The sequence below is a fragment of the Pristiophorus japonicus genome, unplaced genomic scaffold (assembly GCF_044704955.1).
Source record: "Pristiophorus japonicus isolate sPriJap1 unplaced genomic scaffold, sPriJap1.hap1 HAP1_SCAFFOLD_1288, whole genome shotgun sequence".
NCBI lineage: Eukaryota > Metazoa > Chordata > Chondrichthyes > Pristiophoridae > Pristiophorus > Pristiophorus japonicus.
In genome coordinates, this window is record NW_027250955.1 from 54,950 (window position 1) to 81,199 (window position 26,250).

The 26,250-nt window shown below is 50.7% G+C and overlaps 2 protein-coding genes across 2 annotated transcripts; both read right to left on the reverse strand.

Moving 5' to 3' along the window:
* Nucleotides 1–1,055: 1,055 nt before the first annotated feature.
* nme6 (NME/NM23 nucleoside diphosphate kinase 6) lies at nucleotides 1,056–22,425 on the reverse strand. The gene is made up of 5 exons (XM_070870304.1): nucleotides 22,342–22,425; nucleotides 9,001–9,103; nucleotides 6,701–6,740; nucleotides 6,418–6,578; nucleotides 1,056–1,264 (listed from the first exon to the last, which is right to left on the reverse strand). Exons 1-5 carry the CDS (start codon nucleotides 22,423–22,425, stop codon nucleotides 1,056–1,058), a joined length of 597 nt encoding a protein of 198 aa, XP_070726405.1.
* Nucleotides 22,426–23,205: 780 nt separating this feature from the next.
* On the reverse strand, nucleotides 23,206–25,526 carry LOC139242276 (tigger transposable element-derived protein 4-like). Its single transcript, XM_070870305.1, has 2 exons — nucleotides 25,452–25,526; nucleotides 23,206–24,995 (listed from the first exon to the last, which is right to left on the reverse strand). Exon 2 carries the CDS (start codon nucleotides 24,962–24,964, stop codon nucleotides 23,462–23,464), a length of 1,503 nt encoding a protein of 500 aa, XP_070726406.1. The 5' UTR covers nucleotides 24,965–24,995; nucleotides 25,452–25,526; the 3' UTR covers nucleotides 23,206–23,461.
* Nucleotides 25,527–26,250: the final 724 nt, after the last annotated feature.

Here is a 26,250-nt window from a genome sequence, read left to right on the forward strand (position 1 = left end):
ATGGCGGAGCAGGCTCGAGGGGCTAGATGGCCTACTCCTGTTCCTAATTCTTATGTTCTTATGTTCTCCCACGGGGAATATCCTTTTCGAGAGGGCACAGGGGGCATGGACTTTGGAATCCTGCCCCAGCGGGAGAAAGAAGAACAGATTCAGGGAAAAGCTTATGCAACACCACCGGAAAACAAATAGTTTAAAACCTGGATGTAACACCAGTAAAATATTATAACCTCCATGGCAACAACAGAAATAAAATGATGTGGCTGCGAGTGAACATATATAGCTGTGAACTCACACTGTTACTTGATAAAAATATAGAAACTTTTATTTGATCATCAGATACTAAAATAAATGAGAATATTCAGAGTGAGCGAGACAGATTGCGGGAGCGTCCAGTCCAGGAGATGGGGATGGCCCAGAGTTTCCAGCCCAGGAGATGTGGAATGCTCAGGACTATCCAAGCACATGGAATAAAATTCCTTCATTTATAAACGGCGATGTCTGACGTTGCGATGTTCCATGGAGCCCGGTCTGGGTGATGAGGGGCTGGAGTTCCACACTGGAGTGAGGCCTTTACTGTCCTCGGACTGTTTACACACTCGCTACCGAGTCATGGAGACCCACACAGGAGACCCCGACATCGCTGACTGCGAGCATCGCTGACCACACTGATCGCGAGCATCCACAGAAACTCTGGTCCTGCTTGTTTCCACTCAATGAGCATCAAAATAGAACTGAACACCTGCGGTCAATACCCTCGACCCCGGCCTGCGGTCAGTGCTCTCGACCCTCGACCCCTGCCTGGGTCAGTGCCCTCGACCCTCGCCTGGGTCAGTGCCCTTGACCCCTGCCTGGGTCAGTGCCCTTGACCCTCGACCCCTGCCTGGGTCAGTGCCCTTGACCCTCGACCCCTGCCTGGGTCAGTGCCCTTGACCCTCGACCCCGGCCTGGATCAGTGCGCTCGACCCTCGACCCCGGCCTGGATCAGTGCTCTCGACCCTCGATCCCTGCCTGGGGTCAGTGCCCTCGACCCTCGAACCCTGCCTGGGTCAGTGCCCTCAACCCTCGACCCCGGCCTGAGTCAGTGCTCTCGACCCTCGACCCTGGTCTGATTGAGTTTGGCGTGCCCGGAGCAGGTGCACCTGCTTCTCTGGATGGTAGAAGTATTGCCCCTGGCGATAGGACATCTCCTCCGTGCTGATCCACTGCTGCTCCTTGAACTCTGGGAAAAAGAAGGAGATTTCCTTTGCTGCCGATTCTGGCGAGTCTGAAAGAGAAAACAAGAAACACGCATCGGAACGGAGCAGAGAGTGACATTTCTAAACACTCAGACCTCAGTGGACTCGTGTACTGAACTTCCTAATTCACAGAGGATTCAGGGTCAGAGAGAGTTCTGTGAATTAGATTTTTCAACCTCCGTTTATCAAACCAAAACTCCGCACAGTTAAATGATTTGAATTTCATGGAACCCGACAGCACAGGAAGGGGCCATTCGACCCATCGTGCCTGTGCCGGCTCTGTGAAAGAGCTTTTCAATTCATCCCACAGCCCATTTTAGTGTATATCCAATTTATACAAATAAACTGATTTCAACAAAAGGGGCACAATTTTGAAATTTGAAGATGACACAAAATTTGCAAGTGTAGTAATTCAGTGAGGAGGGTAGTAATAGACTTCAGGAAGACAGACAGCCTGGTGGAATGGACAGACACGTGGCAGATGAAATTGAATGCAGAGAAGTGTGAGGTGATACATATTGGTGGGCAGAATGAGGAGAGACAATACACTCTAAATTGTACCATTTTAAAGGGGGTGCAAGAAGAGAGACACCTGCGGGTGTTTGTGCACAAATTATTGAAGGTGGCAGAACAGGTTAATAAAGCAGTTAATACAGCATATGGGATTGTGGGCTTTATAAATAGAGGCAGCGAGTACAATAACCAGGAAGTTATGCTAAACCTACAGAAAACACTGGTTCGACCTCAACTGGAATATTGTGTCCAATTCTGGCCACCGCACTTTAGGATGTGACAGCTTTGGAGAGGGTACAGAAGAGATATACTAGAATGGTTCCAGGGATGAGGGATTAGTTACACGAGAGATGCTGGGGTTGTTTCTCCTTGGAGTAGAGAAGGCTTGATAGAGGTGTTCAAAATCATGAAGTGCTTAAATAAGAGTGAATAAAGGGAAACGGTTTCCAATGGCTGAAGGGTTGATAACCAGAGGGCACTGATTTAAGGAATTTGGTAAAAGAACCAGAGGCAACATGAGAAAAAACCTTTTTCATGCAACGAGTGGTTGGGATTTGAAATGCGATGCCTGACAGCGTGGTGAACACTGATAGCAGCCTTCAAAAGGGAATTGGATAACTGCTTGAAGAAGAATGGCAGGGATTTGGGGAACGAGCGGGGGAGTGCGACTGACTGGATTGCTCTTTGAAAAAGCCGGCGTGGACTCGAAGGGCCAAATGGCCTCCTTCTGTGCAGCACTAGTCTTATAGTGATTCTATAAGTGAAGATCGCTGGGTCAAACCGAGGCAGTTTGTTTAAAGTGCAGTGCACAGGCCGTTAGCAGCGGGCAGAGCCCTGGTGTAGTAGTCTTGAGCAAGCACAGCTCCAACCTTCAAATCAAACCAATGGGGAACAGGGAAAGAGAGAGAGAGAGAGAGAGAAACAGGACACGGATTCACGAGGTGCTGCACACACAACTAATGTCGAGCGGGTGATAAACTCCACTGGGGTCAATGATCAAACTGGACCCCGGCCATCTCGCTGCTCATCGTACGTTCAGGCAGCAGGGCCATTCACGCTGGTACAGGGAGGGGAGAGTGCAGGCCGTTTAGTAGCTCTCGCTCCAAGTCCTGCTCACCCATCGTCACTGTGCTCGCTGATCCGCAGTGGCTCCCGATTAAGCACTGCCTCGATTTTAAAATTCTCATCTGTGTTTTCAAATCCCTCCGTGGCTAAACTCCCCCCACACCAAGCGGTCTTAGAGCATTAGGAGTCGGAGACTCAGTACTTCTCTCATTCAGGGCGGGGCTTCTTCAGAAATATCTAACCCACCCTCCTGCACTAATACACTGATATTGTTAGATAAGTCATCAGAGCCCAGCCCGGAGGAGATCCCGGGCCTGGCCAGAGATTGGATGGAGAGTGTACACCTGAAATGTTCACCTGCCTGCTCTCGGCAGAGCGCTGACTGACAGTGCTGGGTGGTGCCGGTAATGACTGGTGTTATTGTAGGAGTAACTCGTGAGGGAGTGAGGCTGGGGACCACCAATCATAGAATCATAGAATAGTTACAGCACGGAAGGTCATTCGGCCCGTCGATCCCGTGCCGGCTCTCTGCAAGAGCACCTCAGCTAGTCCCACTCCCCCGCCCTCTCCCCGTAGCCCTGCAAAATGTTTTCTCTCAGCTACTTATCCAATTCCCTTTTGAAAGCCATGATTTAATCTGCCTCCACCACCCTTTCAGGCCTTGCATTCCCAGATCCTAACCACTCGCTACGTAAAAACGTTTTTTCTTATGTCACCTTTGGTCAATCACCTTAAATCTGTGTCCTCTGGTTCTCGACCCTTCCACCAATAGGAACAGTTTTGTTCAATTTACTCTGTCCAGACCCCTCGTGATTTTGATCATCTCTATCAAATCTCCTCTCAATCTTCTCTCCTCCAAGGAGAACATCCCCAGCTTCTCCAGTCTGTCCTCTTAACTGAAATCCCTCATGCCTGGAATCATTCTTGTAAATCTTTTCTGCACCGTCTCTAAGGCCTTCACATCCTTCCTAAAGTGTGGTGCCCAGAATTGGACACAGTGTTCCAGTTGGGGCCGAACCAGTGCTTTAGACAAGTTCATCATAATCGCCTCGCATCTTTACTCTTATACCTCTATTTATGAAGCCCAGGATCCTGTAAACTTTCTCAACCTGCCCAACGATTTGTGCACATATACCCCAGGTCTCTCTGTTCATTCACTCCCTTTAGGATTGTACCCTTTAGTTTAGATTGCCTCTCCTCATTTTTTCTACCAAAATGCATCACTTCGCACTTTTCTGCGTTAAATTTCATCTGCCACATGTCCGCCCATTCCACCAGCCTGTCTATGGCCTTTTGAAGTCTATCACTATCCTCCTCACTGTTTATTATACTCCCAAGTTTTGTGTCATCAGCAAACTTTGAAACTGTACCCTGTACACCCACATCCAAGTCATTAATATGGATAAAGAAAAGCAGTGGTCCCAGTACCGACCCCTGGGGAACACCACTGTACACCTTCCTGCAGTTTCCTGTCACTTAGCCAAATTCATATCAATATTGCAGTGGTAGAAGTAAGTGATGGGACATCGTATTATGATCACTCTGCCCCAGAGGATCCTTTACTATGAGATTGCTAATGATCCCTGTCTCATTACACATTACAAGATCTAAAGTAGCCTGTTTCCTGGTTGGTTCCATGAAGTATTGTTCTGGGAAACTGTCCTGAATGCATTCCATGAACTCATCCTCCAGACTACCTTTGCCAATTTGATTTTGTCCAGTCTATATGAAGATTAAAGTCTTCCACAATTATTGCATTATAAGCACCTACTATTTCTTGATTAATATTCTGTCCAACGGAATAGCTACTGTTAGAGGGCCTATATACTACTACCAGTGTTTTCTGCCGTTGTTATTCTTTATCTGCACCCATACGGATTCTACTTCCTGACCTTTCCAGCCAAGATCCTTTCCCTTTACTGTCCTTATGTCATCCTTTATTATCAGGGCTGGCCCCACCTTCCTTCACCATTCTGCCTGTCTTTTCAAAATGTCAAGTACCCTGGAACATTTAGTTCCCAAGCTTGCTCACCTTGCAACCACGTCTCTGTAATGGCTATTAGATCAAACCCATTCATCTCTATTTGTGCCTCTATCTTGTTAGGAACGCTCTGTGCATTCAGATAATGAGCCTTTAATATAATTTTTTCACCATTATTCCCTGCTTTGACCTTATTCTCTGCCGCACTGCTACCATTAAACTCTGTCCTTCCCTGTCACACTCTGCTTATTTTTACCCCAATCGCTACACTGCTCTATTGCACTGACCTTTCTCTTTAGATCTCCAAATTTCCCCTTAGTTTAAAGCTCTATCTACAGCCCGAGTTATTCGATTCGCCAGGACGCCAGTACTGGTGCCACGCATTTAACTGTCTTGACCCTATGGCAATTTGTGAGTGGCTCAGGTAGTAATCCAGAGATTATTACCCTTGCTTTTTGTGGTTATACATCAATGATTTAGATTTGAATGTAGGGGGTATGATTAAGAAGTTTGCAGATGATACAAAAATTGGCCGTGTGGTTGATAATGAAGGAGAAAGCTGTAGACGGCAGGAAGATATCAATGAATTGGTCAGGTTGGTAGAACAGTGGCAAAAGGTATTCAATCCTGAGAATTGTGAGGTAATGCATTTGGGGAGCGCTAACAAGGCAAGGGAATACACAATAAATGGCAGGACACTGAGAAGTGCAAAGGAACAAAGGGACCTGGGAGTGCAGGTCCACAGATCCCTGAAGGTGGCAGGCCAGGTGGATAAGGTGGTTTAGAAGGCATACGGAATACTTGCCTTTATTAGCCGAGGCACAGAATACAAGAGCAGGGAGGTTATGCTTGAACTGTATTAACACTAGTTAGGCCACAGCTAGAGTACTGCGTGCAGTTCTGGTCACATTACAGGAAAGATGTAATTGAACTAGAGAGGGTGCAGAGGAGATTTACGAGGATGCTGCCTGGACTGGAGAATTTTAGCTATGAGGAAAAATTGGATAGGCTGGGGTTGTTTTCTTTGGAACAGGGGAGACCTTACTGAGGTGTATAAAATTATCAGGGGCCTAGATAGAGTGGATAGGAAGGACCTGTTTCACTTAGCAGAGGGGTTAACAATCAGGGGACATAGATTTAAAGTAATCAGGGGAGGTTTAGAGGAGATATATGGAGAAATGTCTTCACCAGAGGGTGGGGGGAGGTCAGGAACTCACTGCCTGAAAGGGTGGTAGAGGCAGGAACACACACCACATTTAAAAGATACTTGGATGTGCACTGAAAGTGCTGTAACCTACAGGGCTACGGACCAAGAGCTGGAAAGTGGGATTAGGCTGGATAGCTTGTGGTCGGCTGGCACAGACTCGATGGCCCGAAATGGCCTCCTTTCGTGCTGTAAATTTCTATGATTAGGTTACGTAATGGTAGACTAAAGCTGCCTCTGTTTGAGATACTCTTCAATATAAAGGCAGGTAAAGTTAAAGTAGAATATCAATGGAAGCGAAAGAGAAATCAGAGCGAGATTGGGCGTCAGAGATGAAGAAGGTTACCGGGCTCTCTAGCGACGGCTTCATTGGTCCCAGTAAAGCTGTTTGAATGGAACCGGTGTTTGGGTAGCCTCACCTGACCCGTGCGCGGTGTTCCTGGTGTCCGTCAGCCCATAGTCACCACGGATCGATTGCGGAGCAGTGTAGCGTGCACGGAACACCCTGGTGGGCCCCATCAGGTGGCGCCAGCGCGAGACAGCGTCCTCGTGAGCCAGGATATATGCTCTCATGGGTCCGCTGATAAACACAGAGGTGAAACAGCGAGGTTTAAGGACAGGCAACTCAGCCAACACAGGTACAATGCAGGAGGTGCCAACGCCAGAAAGCTGGACTTCTGTGTGAGAGACTGTAAAACCTACCTGGCCATGAACTCCACCACTCGCTGATAGAAGAATCTGCCTGTAAAGATACAAATCAGAGAAAGACACTTACATGAATGAAAAATGAAGAAAACAGACCAAACAATGTAGTTCATCCACCTGAACAGGGTCTTTAACGTCTCCTCCGAAGGACAGCAGCTCCTACAGTGCAGTGCACAGTACAGCCCCTCCGACAGTGCAGTGCAGCGCATCCTCAGTACTACCCCTCCAACAGTGCAGTGTTCCCTCCGTACTGCCCCTCCGACAGTGCAGCGCACCCTCAGTACTGCCCCTCCGACAGTGCAGCGCACCCTCAGTACTGCCCCTCCGACAGTGCAGCGCTCTCTCAGTACTGCCCCCCGACACTGCAGCGCACCCTCAGTACTGCCCCTCCGACAGTGCAGCACTCCCTCAGTACTGCCCCCCGACACTGCAGCGCTCTCTCAGTACTGCCCCCCGACACTGCAGCGCTCCCTCAGTACTGCCCCCCGACACTGCAGTGCTCCTTCAGTACTGCCCTCCGACAGTGCAGCGCTCCCTCAGTACTGCCCTCCGACAGTGCAGCGCTCCCTCAGTACTGCCCCCCGACACTGCAGTGCTCCTTCAGTACTGCCCTTCCGACAGTGCAGTGCTCTTTCAGTACTGCCCTTCCGATAGTGCAGTGCTCCCTCAGTACAACCACTCCTACAGTGCAGCACTCCCTCAGTACTGCCCCTCCGACAGGGCAGCACTCCCTCAGTACTGCCCCTCCGACAATGCAGCGCTCCCTCAGTACTGCTCCTCCGGCAGTACAATGCTCCCTCAATACTGCCCCTCCAACAGTGCAGCACCCCCTCAGTACTGACCCCCGACAGTGCAGCGCTCCCTCAGTACTGCTCCTCCTACAGTGCAGTGCAGCGCTCCCTCAGTACGGTACTCCCTCAGTACTACCAATCCTGCAGTACAGCACTCCCTCAGTAGTGCGGCTCTCTCTCAGTACTGCCCCTCCTGTAGTGCGGCTCTCCCTTAGTACTGCCCCTCCGACAGCGCAGTGCTTGTTCAGTACGGCCCCTCTGACAGTGTAGCGCTCCTTCAGTACTGCCCCACTTCCTCAGTACTGCCCCTCCGGCAGTGCAATGCTCGCTCAGTAATGCTCCTCTGACAGTGCAGCGCACCCTCAGTACTGCCCCTCTGACAGTGCAGCCCTCCCTCAGTACTGCAGAACAGCACTCCCTCAGTAGTGCCCCTCCTGTAGTGCGGCTCTCCCTCAGTACTGCCCCCCCCCCCCCCCCCCCCACGACAGTGCAGCTCTCCCTCAGTACTGCCCCTCCCACAGTGCAGCACTCCCTCAGTAGTGCCCCTACGACAGTGCAGCGCTCCCTCAGTACTGCCCCGACAGTGCAGCACTCCCTCTGTACTGTCCCTCCGACAGTGCAGTGCTCGTTCAGTACTGCTCCTCCGACAGTGCGGCTCACCCTCAGTACTGCCCCCCGCCCCCACCGACAGAGCAGCGCTCCTTCAGTACTGCCCCACTCCCTCAGTATTGCTCCTCTGACAGTGCGGCGCCCCTCAGTACTGCTCTCCCGACAGTCCAGCGTTCCCTCTGCACTGCCCCTCCTACAGTGCAGCTCTCCCTCAGTACTGTCCCTCCAACAGTGCAGCACTCCCTCAGTACTGTCCCTCTAACAATCCCTCAGTATTGCCCCTCCGACAATGCAGCGCTCCTTCAGTACTGCCCCTCCGACAGTGCTGCCCTCCCTCAGTACTGCCCCTCCGACAGTGCTGCACTCCCTCAGTACTGCCCCTCCGACAGTGCTGCCCTCCCTCAGTACTGCCTCTCCGACAGTGCTGCCCTCCCTCAGTACTGCCCCTCCGACAGTGCTGCACTCCCTCAGTACTGTCCCTCCGACAGTGCGGCGCTCCTTCAGTACTGCCCCTTCGACAGTACTCTGCTGATTGTTTTTAAAATGAGGCCCTTTCTGCTCTCTCAGGTGGATGTAAAAGATCCCGTGGCACTATTTCGAAGAAGGGCAGGGGGTTCTCCCCGTGTCCTGGCCAATATTTATCCATCAACCAACATAATTAGCTTGTTGTGCTCAAATTGGCTGCCGTGTTTACTACATTACAACAGTGACTGCATTCCCAAAGTACTTCATTGGCTGTAAAGCACTTTGGGGCGACCGGTGGTCGTGAAAGGCGCTATATAAATGCAAGTCTTTCTTTTATATTATACACTGTATACCATCGTTTCAATTTTCAACAGCAGCAAAAGGGAATATGTGAACGCACTTGCCAATATTCCCAGGAAGGTGGACCCATACCTGAATGCTCCGCATAAAACTTCCGAGACTCTTCCTGACCCCATTTTAAGTGCTTGTGCATCAGGATGATGAAGTTGTTGTCCAGTATCTTCTGATGGATCGCCTGCAATCAACAGTCAGCAATAGGTGGCATGGAGCTACAGGCATTAGCACAGTGAGCGATTACAGGCCCACGGACCACCCTGGGGATTGCTGCCCTACGGACCACCCTGGGGGGATTCACTGCCCCACGGACCACCCTGGGGGGATTCACAGTCCCACGGACCACCCTGGGGGGATCGCTGCACCACGGAGCACCCTGGGGGGATTCACTGCCCCACGGACCACCCTGGGGGATCGCTGCACCACGGAGCACCCTGGGGGGATTCACTGCCCCACGGACCACCCTGGGGGGATCGCTGCACCACGGAGCACCCTGGGGGGATTCACTGCACCGCGGACCACCCTGGGGGGATTCACAGTCCCGCGGACCACCCTGGGGGGATTCAAAGTCCCGCGGACCACCCTGGGGGGGATTCACTGCCCCGCGGACCACCCTGGGGATCGCTGCCCCGCGGACCACCCTGGGGGGATTCACTGCCCCGCGGACCACCCTGGGGGGAATTCACTGCCCCACGGACCACCCTGGGGATCGCTGCCCCGCGGACCACCCTGGGGGGATTCACTGCCCCGCGGACCACCCTGGGGGGATTCACAGTCCCACGGACCACCCTGGGGGGAATTCACTGCCCCACGGACCACCCTGGGGATCGCTGCCCCGCGGACCACCCTGGGGGGATTCACTGCCCCGCGGACCACCCTGGGGGGATTCACAGTCCCACGGACCACCCTGGGGGGAATTCACTGCCCCACGGACCACCCTGGGGATCGCTGCCCCGCGGACCACCCTGGGGGGATTCACTGCCCCGCGGACCACCCTGGGGGGATTCACAGTCCCACGGACCACCCTGGGGGGAATTCACTGCCCCACGGACCACCCTGGGGATCGCTGCCCCGCGGACCACCCTGGGGGGATTCACTGCCCCGCGGACCACCCTGGGGGGATTCACTTCCCCGCGGAACACCCTGGGGGGATTCATTGCCCCGCGGACCACCCTGGGGGGGATTCACTGCCACGCGGACCACCCTGGGGGGATTCACTGCCCCGCGGACCACCCTGGGGGGATTCACTGCCCCGCGGACCACCCTGGGGGGGATTCACTGCCCCGCGGACCACCCTGGGGGGATTCACTGCCCCGCGGACCACCCTGGGGGGATTCACTGCCCCGCGGACCACCCTGGGGGGATTCACTGCCCCGCGGACCACCCTGGGGGGATTCACTGCCCCGCGGACCACCCTGGGGGGATTCATTGCCCCGCGGACCACCCTGGGGGGATTCACTGCCCCGCGGACCACCCTGGGGGGATTCACTGCCCCGCGGACCAACCTGGGGGGATTCACTGCCCCGCGGACCAGCCTGGGGATCGCTGCGCCGCGGACCACCCTGGGGGGGATTCACAGTCCCACGGACCACCCTGGGGATCGTTGCCCCACGGACCACTCTGGGGAGATTCACAGTCCCACGGACCACCCTGGGGGGGGGGATTCACTGCCCCACGGACCACCCTGGGGGGGGGGATTCACTGCCCCGCGGACCACCATGGGGGGATTCACTGCCTCGCGGACCACCATGGGGACCGCTGCCCCGCGGACCACCATGGGGACCGCTGCCCCGCGGACCACCATGGGGTGATTCACTGCCCCGCGGACCACCCTGGGGATCGCTGCGCCGCGGACCACCCTGGGGGGGAGGAAATCACAGCCCCACAGACCACGCTGGGGGGGGGGGGGGGGAATCACTGCCCCACGGACCACCCTATAGAGAATCACAACCCCACAGACCACCCTGGGGGGAATCACAGCCCTTTGGACCACCCTGGGGGAAGGGAGGGGGCATGGGGTCACTGCCCCATGGGACTGCTCCCTCACCTTGACCATTCTCCACGGGCGAGCTGCGACACTAAGCGTTGGCGGAGCAGGTGGGTCCTCGGAACCCAACAGTATAATGTGGATAAATGTGAGGTTATCCACTTTGGGGGCAAAAACAGGTCGGCAGAATATTATCTGAATGGTGACAGATTAGGAAAAGGGGAAGTGCAATGAGACCTGGGTGTCATGGTACATCAGTCTTTGAAAGTTGGCGTGCAGGTACAGCAGGTGGTGAGTAAGGCAAATGGTATGTTGGCTTTCATAGCGAGGGGATTTGAGTATCGGAGCAGGGAGGTCTTACAGCAATTGTACAGGGCCTTGCTGAAGCCACACCTTGAATATTGTGTACAGTTTTGGTCTCCTAATCTGAGGGAATGCAGTGAAGGTTCACCATACTGATTCCCGGGATGGCAGGACTGACATAAAAAGAAAGACTGGATCGACTAGGCTTATATTCACTGGAATTTAGATGAATGAAAGAGGATCTCATAGAAACATATAAAATTCTGACGGGTCAGGACAGTTTAGGTGCAGGAAGAATGTTCCCAATGTTGGGGAAGTCTAGAACCAGGGGTCACAGTCTAAGGATAAGGAGTAAGCCATTTAGGACCGAGATGAGGAGAAACTTCTTCACCCAGAGAATTGTGAACCTGTGGAATTCTCGACCACAGAAAGTTGTTGAGGCCAATTCGTTAGATATATTCAAAAGGGAGTTAGATGTGGGCCTTATGGCTAAAGGGATCAAGGGGTATGGAGAGAAAGCAGGAATGGGGTACTGAAGTTGCATGATCAGCCATGATCATATTGAATGGTGGTGCAGGCTCGAAGGGCCAATTGGCCGACTCCTGCATCTATTTTCTATGTTTCTATCCACACACAATGCAGTCCCAACCAGAGAGTAGCAACGGAGTAGTCTATAGGCCCCCTCAGAGTAGCAACTTTGTTGGTCGGAACATAAACCAAGAAACAGTGGGGGCTTGTAAAAAGGGAACAGCAATAATCATGGGTGACTTTAACCTCCATATTGATTGGACAAATCAAATTGGTCAGGATAGCCTTGAGGAGGAGTTCATAGAGTGCGTAAGGGACGGGTTCCTTGAGCAGTCTGTAATGGAACCAACCGGGGGCAGGTGATCTTAGATCTGGTCCTGTGTAATGAGACAGGATTAATAAACAATCTCCTAGTAAAGGATCCCCTTGGAATGAGTGATCATAGTATGGTTGAATTTCAAATTCAGATGGAGGGTGAGAAAGTTGGATCTCTAACCAGCGTACTCAGCTTAAATAAAGGAGACTATGAAGATATGAGGGCAGAGTTGGGTAAAGTGGACTGGGAAAATAGATTAAAGTGTAGGACGGGGTTGATGAACAGTGGTGTACATGTAAGGAGATATTTCACAACTCTCAAGAAAAATATATTCCAGTGAGGGGGAAAGGGTGTAAGAGAAAAGATAGCCATCCGTGGCTAACTAAAGAAATAAAGGACAGTATCCAATTAAAAACAAGGGCATACAATGTGGCCAAAACTAGTGGGAGGACAGAAGATTGGGAAGCTTTTAAAAGCCAGCAAAGAATGACTAATAAAATGATTAAGAAAGGGAAGATAGACTATGAAAGTAAACTAGCCCGAAATATAAAAAGAGATAACAAGAGTTTCTATAGGTCGAAAAAAAGGGAAAGAGTGGCTAAAGTAAATGTTGGTCCCTTAGAGGACGAGACCGGGGAATTAGTAATGGGGAACATGGAGATGGCAGAAACTCTGAACAAATATTTTGTATCAGTCTTTATAGTAGAGGACACTAACAATATTTCGACAGTGGATAGCCTAGGGGCTATAGGAGGGGAGGAGCTTAACACAATCACAATCACTAAGGAGTTGTACTCAGTAAGATAATGGGACTTAAGGCAGATAAATCCCCTGGACCTGATGGCTTGCATCCTGGGGTCTTAAGAGAAGTAGCGGCAGGGATTGTGGATGCATTGGTTGTAATTTACCAAAATTCCCTGGATTCTGGGGAGGTCTCAGCAGATTGGAAAACTGCAAGTGTAACGCCCCTATTTAAAAAAGGAAGCAGTAAAAAAGCAGGAAACTATAGACCAGTTAGCCTAACATCTGTGGTTGTGAAAATGTTGGAGTCCATTATTAAAGAAGCAGTAGCAGGACATTTGAAAAAGCAAAATTCGGTCAGGCAGAGTCAGCATGGATTTATGAAGGGGAAGTCATGTTTGACAAATTTGCTGGAGTTCTTTGAAGATGTAACGAACAGGATGGATAAAGGGGAACCACTGGATGTGGTGTATTTGGATTTCCAGAAGGCATTTGACAAGGTGCCACATCAAAGGTTACTGCACAAAATAAAAGTTCACAGGGTTGGAGGTAATATATTAGCATGGATAGAGGATTGGCTAACTAACAGAAAACAGAGAATCAGGATAAATGGGTCATTCTCGGGTTGGCAATCAGTAACTAGTGGGGTGCCACAGGGACCCCAACTATTTACAATCTATATAAACGACTTGTAAGAAGGGACTGAGTGTAACATAGCCAGGTTTGCTGACGATACAAAGATGGGAGGAAAAGCAATGTGTGAGGAGGACACAAAAAATCTGCAAAAGGACATAGACAGGCTAAGTGAGTGGACAAAAATTTGGCAGATGGAGTATAATGTCGGAAAGTGTGAGGTCATGCACTTTGGCAGAAAAAAATCAAAGAGCAAGTTATTATTTAAATGGAGAAAGATTGCAAAGTGCTGCAGTACAGCGGGATCTAGGGGTACTTGTGCATGAAACACAAAAGGATAGTATGCAGGTACAGCAAGTGATCAGGAAGGCCAATGGTATCTTGGCCTTTATTGCAAAGGGGATGGAGTATAAAAGCAGGGAAGTTTTGCTACAGCTATATAAGGTATTGGTGAGGCCACACCTGGAATACTGCATGCAGTTTTGGGTTCCATATTTACGAAAGGATATATTTGCTTTGGAGGTAATTCAGAGAAGGTTCACTAGGTTGATTCCGAGGATGAGGGGGTTGACTTATGAGGAAAGATTGAGTAGGTTGGGCCTCTACTCATTGGAATTCAAAAGAATGAGAGGTGATCTTATCGAAATGTATAAGATTATGAGGGGGCTTGACAAGGTGGATGCAGAGAGGATGTTTCCACTGATGGGGGAGACTAGAACTAGAGGGCATGATCTTAGAATAAGGGGCCGCCCATTTAAAACAGAGATGAGGAGGGATTTCTTCTGTCAGTTATTAATCTGTAGAATTTGCTGACTCAGAGAGCTGTGGAAGCTGGAATATTTAATAAATTCAAGACAGAAATAGAGAGTTTCTTAAACGATAAGGGGATAAGGGGTTATGGGGAGCGGGCAGGGAAGCGGAGCTGAGTCCATGATCTTATTAAATGGCGGAGCATACTCGAGGGGCCGTGTGGCCTACTCCTGCTCCTATTTCTTGTGTTCTTATGTTAGATCTGGTAATGAGACTGGATTCATTAATGATCTCATAGTAAAGGATCCTCTTGGGAAGAGTGATCACAGCATGGTAGAATTTCAAATTCAGTTTGAGGGTGAGAAAGCGAGGTCTTAAACTAGTGTTCTGAACTTAAATGAAGGCAATTACAAAGGTATGAGGGCAGAGTTGACTAAAGTGGATTGGGAAAATAGATTAAAGGGCAAGACGGTAGATAAGCAGTGGCAAACATTTAAGGAAATATTTCATAACTCTCAGCAAAGATATATTCTAGTGAGAAAGAAAGACTCGAAGAGAATGATGAACCATCCGTGGCTAACTAAGGAAGTAAAGGATGGTATCAAATTGAAAACAATGGCATACAATGTTGTGAAGAATAATGGTTAGGCCAGATGATTGGGAAATTTTTAGAAACCAGCAAAGGACGACTAACAAAATAATAGAGAGATGATAGTTTGATAGCGTAAACTAGCAAGAAATATAAAAATAGACAGTAAGAGCTTCTACAGGTATATAAAAAAAAAGAGTAGCTAAAGTAAACGTCGGTCCCTTAGAGGATGAGACTGGGGAATTAATAATGGGAAACAGAGAAATGGTAGAGACTTTGAACAAATATTTTGTATCAGTCTTCACGGTAGAAGACACTAAAAGTTTCCCAACAATTGATAATCAAGGGGCTATTGGGAGGGAGGAACCTAATACAATCACTATCACTAGAGAAAAGGTATTAGGCAAACTAATGAGATTAAAGGCAGTCAAGTCCCCTGTACCTGATGGCCTGCACCCGAGGATCTTAAAAAAATTGGCTGGACAGATAGTGGATGCATTGTTTGTAACCTACAAAAATTCCCTGGATTCTGGAGAGGTCCCAGCGGATTGGAAAATCGCAAATGTAACATCCCTATTTAAGAAAGGAGTGAAACAGAAAGCAGGAAACTATAGACCAGTTACCCTAACACCTGTCATTGGGAAAATGCTGGAATCCATTATTAATGAAGCAGTAGCAGGACATTTAGAAAATCATAATACAGTCAAGCAGAGTCCGCATGTTTTATGAAAGGGAAATCGTGTTCGACAGATTTGCTGGAGTTCTTTGAGGATGCAATGAGCAGGGTCTATAAAGGTAACCAGTAGATCTCGTGTCATAAAAGGTTACTGCACAAGATAAAAGCTCACGGGATTAGGGGTAACATATTAGAGGATTGGCTAACTAACAGAAAAGAGAGAATTGGGATAAATGGGTCATTTTCAGGTTGGCAAACAGTAACTAGTGGTGTGCTACAGGGATCAGTGCTGGGGCCTCAACTGTTTACAATCTATATTAATGACTTGGATGAAGGGACTGAGTGTAATGTAGCCAAGTTTGCTGATGATACAAAGATGGATGGAAAAGCAAATTGTGAGGAGGACACAAAAAATCTGCAAAGGGATATTGACAGGGTAAGTGAGGGAGCGGGGGGGACATTTGTCAGATGGAGTATAATGTGGGAAAATATGAGGTTATCCACTTTGGCAGAAATAATAGAAAAGCAAATTATAATTTAAATGGAGAAAAATTGCAAAGTGTTGCAGTACAGAGGGACCTGGGGGTCCTTGTGCATAAAACACAAAAAGTTAGTACGCAGGTACAGCAAGTGATCAGGAAGGCAAATGGAATGTTGGTCTTTATTGCAAGGGGGATAGAGTATAAAAGCAGAGAATCTTGCTACAACTGTACAGGACATTGGTGAGACCATACCTAGAGTACTGCGTATAGTTTTGGTCTCCGTATTTAAGGAAGGATATACTTGCATTGGACGTAGATCAAAGAAGGTTCACGAGGTTGATTCCTGAGATGAAGGAGTTGTCTTATGAAGAAAGGTTGAGCAGGTTGGGCCTATACTCCTTCGAGTTTAGAAGAATGAGAGGTGATCTTATTGAAAAATATAAAATATGCAGTTGTACAGGGCCTTGGTGAGGCCACATCTTGAATATTGTGTACAGTTTTGGTCTCCTAATCTGAGGAAGGACATTCTTGCTATTGAGGGAGTACAGCGAAGGTTCACCAGACTGATTCCCGGGATGGCAGGACTGACATATGAAGAAAGACTGGATCGACTAGGCTTATATTCACTGGAATTCAGAAGAATGAGAGGGGATCTCATAGAAACATAAAATTGCAACGGGATTGGACAGGTTAGATGCAGGAAAAATGTTCCCGATATTGGGGAAGTCCAGAACCAGGGGACACAGTCTAAGGATAAGGGGTAAGCCATTTAGGACCGAGATGAGGAGAAACTTCTTCACTCAGAGAATTGTGAACCTGTGGAATTCTCTACCACAGAAAGTTGTTGAGGCCAGTTCGTTAGATATATCAAAAGGGAGTTAGATGTGACCCTTACGGCTAAAGGGATCAAGGGGTATGGAGAGAAAGCAGGAATGGGGTACTGAAGTTGCATGATCAGCCATGATCTTATTGAATGGCGGTGCAGGCTCGAAGGGCCGAATCATCTACTCCTGCACCTATTTTCTATGTTTCTATACTGAGGGGGCATGACAAGATAGATGCTGAGAGGATGTTTCCCCTCGTGGGGGAATCTAGAACTAGGAGGCATAGTTTCAGAATAAGGGGCTGTCCATTTAAAACAGAAATGAGGAGAAATTTCTTCTCTCCGAGGGTTGTAAATCTGTGGAATTCTCTGCCCCAGAGAGCTGTGGAGGCTGGGTCATTGAATATATTTAAGGCGGAGATAGACAGATTTTTGAGCGATAAGGGAGTCAAAGGTTATGGGGAGCAGTCAGGGGAGTGGAGCTGAGCCCAAGATCAGATCAGCCATGATCTCATTAAATGGCGGAGCAGGCTCGAGGGGTCATATGACCTACTCCTATTTCTTATATTCTTATAATGTAGAACAAGGGGACAGATTCAAAAATTAGAGCCAAGTTGTTCAGGAGTGAAATCGGGAAGCACCTCTTCACACGGGGATAGTAGAAATCTGGAACTCCTCTCCCCAAAAGGCTGTGGCATAGAGAGAGAGAGAGAGAGAGAGAAACGTGGAACAGTATTGCCAGGTCTTTCTACAAACACAGTGTTTGCAGCGCAGTGACATGCAGTGCCGCTTGCTTCCTGTTGGGGGCGAAGCTATGGACAATGACAATAGCTCAGCGGTACCACCAGCTGGAACTCATCAGTATTGCAGCTAATGGACAATTCACTCAGCTTCCTGCAAGATTGAGACATGCACTTTGCACACATAGCACTTCATTGTTTACAGCAGGTCATTCAGCCTGCTCCACCATGCAATCAGATGAAGGGTGATCTGTATCTCAACTCCAGGTACCCACCTTTGCTCTGTATCCCTTAATACCCTTGCCTGACAAAATCTATCAATCTCAGTCTTGAAAACCTCAAGTGACCCCCCCCCCCAGCTTTTTGGAGAGGAGAGTTTCAGATTGCCACTATCCTTTCTATGAACAAGTGCTTCCCCATTTCACTCCTAACTGGCCTGGCTCTAATCTTAACATGGTGTTCCCTTGTCCTGGATTCCCCAGAGAAAATAGTCTCTATCTATCTACCCTATCAAATCTCTAACATTTTAAACACCTCAATTAGATTCCCCCTCAATCTACTAAGCCAAGTTTATGCAACCTGTCCTCAAATGTAACCGTTTTAGCCCCGGTATCATTCTGGCGAGTCTGCCCTCGCAGCCCACATCAATGTGTGGAAAACTAGTCAATGAAGGAGTTGCATTAATGAAACATTGCTGAAGGATTTTGGACTTTTCAATGTGGACTTTTAACACCAGCTTTTAAAGACTAAAAGGATGGGCTAGAAACGTTAGAGTACTCGCTGAGAGCAGAATTTGATTATCGATAGAGGAAAGAACACAGAACCGTTAAACTTGACCGAAATCAGAAGGCATGCTTGACCAGGTTGATCAAAATGATTATTGCGTCAGACGGTGGAAGGGACAGTGTTGCTGCTACCTGCTCTTTTCAAGATGTGCTGTAGGTTCCAAGGACAAGGTTAGAGTTAAGAAAATCACCAGAAAGGAAGCTGCCTTCTCAAAGGGGGAGGACAAAGAGAGCGAGCGAGAGAGAGTGTAAAACTACAGGCGGCCTGCACTGTCAGCAAGAGAATATAAACCCAGCCATGTTACAGCGATTTCTGAGCGTTCGAACAAGTAGTAGTTAAAAGACGGCAGCAATAAAGAATTAAACCTCAGTCTCGCAGGAGTGAGGACTCTTGCTTTCGAGTTATACACCCGGGTACGGTTGTGTGCTCATGTCAATAAACCAATTAATTTAGAAAAGTATTTCAGCCGCGGTTGATATGTCTCATACCCAAAAGAGTGAGAAAAAACCCGACAGTGGATTTGACCTTCAGTTTTTGACATCTCCGGGGAACGTTTTAGCCAGTTTGTAAAATAAAAGCTTCTCCCTTCTCACCCACTCGTGTCCATCCTTTAAATGTGTGTCAGCCGTGGCTCAGTGGGTAGCACTCTCGCCTGAGTCAGAAGGTTGTGGGTTCAAGGGATATGACTCTCTTCATATCCACTTCAGAGACTCGAGCGTATAATCTGGACTGACACTTCCAGTGCAGTACTGAGGGAATGCCAGAGGTGCACTATCAGAGGTGCCATCTTTCGGACGAGACATTAAACAGACTGCCTCTCAGGTGGACAGAAAAGACCCCGTGGCACAACTTTGCAGAAGATCAGGGTAGTTAACCCCCGGTGTCCTGGCCAATACTATCCCTCAAACAAACAGATCACTAAAAAAAAAACATTGTCTGGCCATTAGCACATTGCTATTTGTGGGAGCTTGCTGTGTGCAAATTGGCTGCTGCATTACAACAGTGACGACACTCCAAAAAAAACTTAATTGGCTGTAAAGCGCTTTGAGATGTCCTGAGGTTGTGAAAGGCGCTCTATAAATGCAGATCTTTCTTATAGGAGAGGCCTGCTCTCAAACCCCCAGCCCAGTGGTGTAAGTGCAGTGCCATTGTGGGCTCGGCTCATATTGGAACTCTTCCTGTACAGGATGTGGCACCCGATCAGGCTGCACCCATGGTGTGACAGGGATAGGACTGCAGCTGCCTCATTCTCCACAAGGAGAGCTCTCCACACGGGATAGAGACTCACTTCAACTCTCTCCACTTAACTGCACCACTGAGAGACGCCTGCAATAAAGGGACAGGAGGCCATTCAGCCCCTCCAGCCTATTACACAGGAACAGGAGGAGGCCATTCAGCCTCTCCAGCCTATTACACAGGAACAGGAGGAGGCCATTCAGCCCCTCCAGCCTATTACACAGGAACAGGAGGAGGCCATTAAGCCCCTCCAGCCTATTACACAGGAACAGGAGGAGGCCATTAAGCCCCTCCAACCTATTACACAGGAACAGGAGGAGGCCATTCAGCCTATTACACAGGAACAGGAGGAGGCCAGTCAGCCTCTCGAGCCTGTTACACAGGAACAGGAGGAGGCCATTCAGCCCTTCCAGCCTGTTACACAGGAACAGAAGGAGGCCAGTCAGCCTCTCGAGCCTGTTACACAGGAACAGGAGGAGGCCATTCAGCCCTTCCAGCCTGTTACACAGGAACAGGAGGAGGCCATTCAGCCCTTCCAGCCTGTTACACAGGAACAGGAGGCGGCTTTTCAGCCCCTCGAGCCTGTTACACAGGAACAGCAGGAGGCCATTCAGCCCCTCGAGCCTGTTACACAGTGTAGGGTTCGAAAATTCACGGCCGCACTTGAAACACCGTAAGGACAAGAAAAATAACATGGGATCATTCCATACACTAAATGAACATTTTTGGGCAAGTAAAAGTAGGCTGGGAAAACGTGTGGGCGGATACAGACATTGTGGAGTCTGGCTCACAAGCGAGACCGAGGCACTGGCCAATGGGGGAAAAGTGCATTCTGGCAGGCCAATCAGGGGTCGAGTCGGGCCTGAAGTGGGGAAATCCTCAACCAATAAGGACTCCCCGGCCCAGTTTGAAAATGACTCTCTCCCCCCCGCCCCCAAATCAAACTACGAATGTGGGCCATTATCTACCTAATTAATATGGACAATAGCTCTGAATCAAAACTATGAATCAGTGCAGGAATGGCCCACTGACTCCCAGGACAAGAAACAAAGGACCCAGACACTTTCAGGCACCTATGTGCACTGAAACAATACCCTGGTCCTCACACCGGCGTGTACCTGTAACATCTTCTGATTAAATATTCAAAGCTATCTCCCCGCCCAAACTTACACAATGGACCACCCACTGGGTTTGAGCACGAAAAGACCAGAACTGAATTGAATATAAATATAGGACACAGAACCACCAGAAAACAGTTGTGGAGAAAAGGCAGTTGTGGAGAAAGGGAGTTGTGGACCAAAAAGGAGCTGAGAGAGTTTTGCAAACTTTGATTTTGGTCGAGACTAAAAACCCACGAGCCAACCTCCTGGTTGGTAAGTGGCAGCAGGTGCTGCTGTTAACCCTGAACACACTGGACAGGGCGAGAATAGCTGAAGCATCAGGCTGGGGCACGCAGAGCTGTGCAGACCTGGACACCTGGTTCAATAACCTGGATTCACAGCTGTAGTCTGACGTACAGAACCCCGGAGTTGATAGGATTGTGAGTAGAGCTCAAACCCCCGCACAGACTCAATTTAGGATAGGAATTGGTAGGAAGGTTGGGAGTGGGAGGTGTGGTTGTGTGTGAGTGGGATGTTTTAACCTCTTGTTTTCCCCTTCCCTGTTGCGAGATTTTGCCATTACTGCTATTTTATGACCTCTTCCTATGCCCTCTATTTTTGTGTTTACTATTCTAATTAAACAACATTAGCCATTATACACTCTTACCCACTGTGTCTGATGCCTCGTTACTCACCCACCCTCATAAATCGCACGTACAGAACCCAAGGGGAGTGTGGATTTGAACCCACTCCCCAAGCTCCCCTTACAACAGGAACAGCAGGAGGCCATTCAGCCCCTCGAGCCTGTTACACAGGAACAGCAGGAGGCCATTCAGCCCCTGGAGCCTGTTACACAGGAACAGCAGGAGGCCATTCAGCCCCTGGAACCTGTTACACAGGAACAGCAGGAGGCCATTCAGCCCCTGGAACCTGTTACACAGGAACAGCAGGAGGCCATTCAGCCCCTGGAACCTGTTACACAGGAACAGCAGGAGGCCATTCAGCCCCTCGAGCCTGTTACATGGGAACCGGAGGAGGCAGTTCAGCCCCTCGAGCCTGTTACACAGGAACTGGAGGAGGCCATTCAGCCCCTCGCGCCTGTTACACAGGAACAGCAGGAGGCCATTCAGCCTCTCGAGCCTGTTACACAGGCACAGCAGGAGGCCATTCAGCCCCTCGAGCCTGTTACATGGGAACCGGAGGAGGCAGTTCAGCCCCTCGAGCCTGTTACACGGGAACTGGAGGAGGCCGTTCAGCCCCTCGAGCCTGTTACACGGGAACTGGAGGAGGCAGTTCAGCCCCTCGAGCCTGTTACACGGGAACTGGAGGAGGCCGTTCAGCCCCTCGAGCCTGTTACATGGGAACCGGAGGAGGCCGTTCAGCCCCTCGAGCCTGTTACATGGGAACCGGAGGAGGCCGTTCAGCCCCTCGAGCCTGTTACACGGGAACCGGAGGAGGCCGTTCAGCCCCTCCAGTGTGCTCTACCACGGATACAGATTATGGCTGCTCTGCACCCAAGCTCCATTTACCCACCTTTGATTCAAATCCCCTGATACTCTTACCAATAAAAATCTATCGATCTCAGTCTTGAAAGCTCCGTGACCCCGGCACCAACAGCCATTTGGGGGGAGAGAGTTTCAGCTTTCCACTGCCCTTTCACTCCTGAAAGGCCAAGCTCTAATTTTAAGATTGATTCCCCCATCAGAGGAAATAGTGTCTCCATATTTACCCTATCAAATCCCTTTATCATGTTAAATACCTCGATCAGATCAGCCCGCAACCTTCTAAGCTCATAGTCTATGGTTTCCGCCATGGGTCAATCAGTAGCATTCTGACTGAGTCAGAAGGTCGTGGGTTCAAGTCCCCACTCCAGGGACTTGAGTGCATAAGCACATTGAGCGGGCTTGACAAGGTGGATGCAGAGAGGATGTTTCCACTGATGGGGGAGACTAGAACTAGGGGGAATAATCTTAGAATTAGGTGCCACCCATTTAAAACTGAGGTGAGGAGGAATTTCTTCTCTCAGAGGGTTGTAAATCTGGAATTCGCTGCCTCGGAGAGCTGTGGAAGCTGGGTCATTGAATAAATTTAAGACAGAAATAGAGTGTTTCTTAAACGATAAGGGAATAAGGGGTTATGGGGAGCGGGCAGAGAAGTGGACCTGAGTTCATGATCGGATCAGCCATGATCTTATTAAATGGTGGAGCAGGCTCGAGGGGCCGTATAGCCTACTCCTGTTCCTATTTCTTATGTTCTTTTATGTTCTAATCCAGGCTGAGAGTTCCACTGCATGGCCAAGGGAGTGCTGCACTGTCAGAGGTGCTGTCTTTCGGATAAGACGTTAAACTGATATTTATCCCTGAATCGACAGCTGTGGGACCTTGCTGTGTGCAAATTGGAGGCTGCGTCTCCTACATTCCTTCAACGCTACACTTTTAAAACCGACAGTCCCCACCCCTTATCGTGGGCGCGCAGGTGCTAACGTGGTTTGCCTGCTAGATTTGCCTGGTGTATCGGGGTAGCGCTATTACAGCACTCCACTGTATAACAAGAATGTTGTCGATCACTACTGAATAAATTAAACAAAACTGGGTGCGATGCAACTAGCTTTATTGAAAGCACATCAAATACATATGTTTTAAAAAAAAAAGGATAAAAATTTGCAGGGCTAGCTGAAAAGAGCAGGGGACTAATTGGAGAGCTCTTTCAAAGTGTCGGTACTGGCACGATGGGCCAAATGGCCACATTCTGTGCGGTTTAATTCTATGAACAAAATTAAGAGGTAATACAGTTTTAAAAACAAAAAAAAAACAATGCATTGAAGCATTTATCTGCATTAAAAATCAGTCCTACAGGTCTCCGAAGAACTCTGGGATGCGAGTTTGGATGGCCTTCCTCAGGCAGTACGGGCGCCAGACCAGGTCGACCTTTCGGAGGGCCTCCCAGTCGGGTTTTATATCGGGGTGCTGCTCCATGGCCCGGCGCAGTGTCAGTACCGCTGAGCGCACGTCTGCCGGCGTGACCAGACTCTCTTCGCCGTCCGCATCCTGCTCGCCCTCCTCCTCCTTCTGGGCTCGCATGGCATCCACCACCTCGCCGATGTCGTCTGCCTCGGCCTCGTACGGGGCGTTGTGGTCCCCGAGGTGACACAGGTGGGCGAACTCCTCCTCGGACATCCCCTCGGGCGCCGCCGGGGCCGGCCTGGCCCCCGCGCTCGCGCCGTCGCCCGTCAGGAAGCCGGCTTTCCCGAAGCAGCGGTGGACGGTTTCCCGGTCGACGGAGTCCCAGGAGTCTTTCAGCAGGCGCACCGCGTCCAAGAGAGAGATTCTCTTCACACACTGGGCTGCAGTCAGCTCCGCCTTGCTGTCCAACTCCTCCAGCACCTTCTCCCGCATTGCCCTGATGTAGTGCTGCTTCATGCAGTGCATGATGCCCTGCTCCAAGGGCTGGGTCAGGCAGGCGGCGTCGGCGGGGGGAAACACCAGGTGGATGTTCCGCAGTCCGGAGATGCGAGGGTGCCCGGAGAAGTTATCCAGGATCAGGACAATGCGACGGCCCGTCAGTCTGCGATCCCACTGCCGTACCCATTCGCAGAAGATGTCCCCGGTCATCCAGGCGGTCTTGCTCGCCCGGTAAGTCACAGGCAGGTGGTGGACCCCTCGGAAGCAGCGCGGGTTCTGTGCCTTGCCGATCACCAGCAGGTCGCATTTCTCGCTGCCGTCCATGTTGCAGCAGGCCATGACGGAAAGTCTTTCCCGGGCTCTCTTCCGGCACAGGGGGGCCTCGGCCGGCGAGGCCAGCGCGCCGTATCCCACGCACCGGTACAAAACGCCGGTCTCGTCGCAGTTGAAGATGTCGCGGGGGCCGTAGCCCTCGAGCAGCCCGGGCAACACCTCCCCGGTCCACTCCTCCGCGCCTCTGCCGCCGGAGCTGGGCTTCTCCCCCTGCGGCCGCCGGAACACCAGGTTGTGCCGGGACTTCCACCTCTGGAGCCAGCCCTCGGAGGGGTTGAAATCGGGCTTGCCCAGGGCTGCGGCCAGCAGCTTGGCCTTGTGGGCGAGAAGGCGGCCGCTGACGTGGGCGTCCCTCCCGTGGGCGTTGTGGAACCAGCGCAGCAGCGCCTCCTCGACCTCCCCGTCCTTCCCCTCACGCTTCCTCTTCCTGTTGGGGTTGGAGTGCCGGTGCCACTCGCCGTACAGCTTGTCCCGCTGCTTCAGCAGGTCGGAGACCGTGGACTTGGGGAGCCCCAGGTGCTGGGCCAGATCGCGATGGCTCATCTTGGGCATCTCGTCGATCTTGCTCAGGAGCTCGATTTTGGCTCCCAGGCTCATGGACTTCCTCTTTCCGGCCATGTCTGCTGCAGCAGTCAGCGTTTGGTGCCAGCTGTAACCCCACAGCACAGAGATTAGAAGAGCTCGAGTACACACAAGAGGTAACCGGACTGTAAGGAGGTGCTATCGTTCATTCAGTGCACATTCACAATGTGCAAACTAGTGCGTCAGCACAGCTGTTTCCACCCGACATAAACTTAAGGCGCACCAAGTGCCAACTTTAAAATGGACTTTAATGCAAGTGGCTAACGGCCATTGCTTTTTGGCCATTTTAAGCGACGGGCCAATTTAAATGTGGCTGCTTTAATTGGTGGGGACTGCACCTTATCGGCCACAAAGCGTTTAGGACGTTCCGAGATCGGGCGAGGCACTTTCGTTCTTCCTTTAACTGAACTATGGGCCAATCCACACACACGTAACAGGAAGGTGCAGAAGTCGCGAAAGGTCACAGTAAATGGCGCAGTGACCAAGGCCCACAGGGTGAGTGGTGTTAACAGAAGTCTCCTACCTGCAGGATTAGTGGGTGAGCCACAGCGTCGGGTTTGATCAGAGCCAGTGTGAGCTGGAGTAAGGGCCCCGTGTGTCGAACGGGCGTCTGCATCTTCACAGCACTGAGGGGTTCAACAGACAATCACAGCAGTTAACGAAAGGAATGCCCAGCACAGTAAAACATGACTGGCAACTACTGGTAACACTAACAACAAGTGCCGGACATTCAGCCCCTCGAGCCTGCTTCCCCCATTCCATCAGATCATTGCTCATCTGTGTCACAACTCCATTTAACCACCTTTCCTCCATAATCCCTTCATACCCGGAGGGGGGAGGGATGGGGAGATGGAGGGGGGAGGGATGGGGAGATGGGAGGGGGAGGGATGGGAGGGGGAGGGATGGGAGGGGGAGGGAGGGGGAGGGATGGGGGATGGAGGGAGGGGGAGGGATGGGGGATGGGGGAGGGATGGGGGATGGGAGGGGGAGGGATTGGGGATGGGAGGGGGAGGGATGGGGATGGGAGGGGGAGGGATGGGGATGGGAGGGGGAGGGATGGGGATGGGAGGGGGAGGGATGGGGAGGGGAGGGATGGGGATGGGGATGGGGATGGGGATGGGGAGGGGAGGGGGAGGGGGATGGGAGGGGAGGGAGGGGGGGAGGGGAGGGGGAGGGGGAGGGGAGGGGGAGGGGGAGGGATGGGGGGGATGGGGGATGTGAGGGAAGGGGATGGGGATGTGAGGGGAAGGGATGGGGGATGTGAGGGGGAAGGGATGGGGATGGAGGGGGAGGGATGGGGTTGGGATGGGGAGGGAATGGGG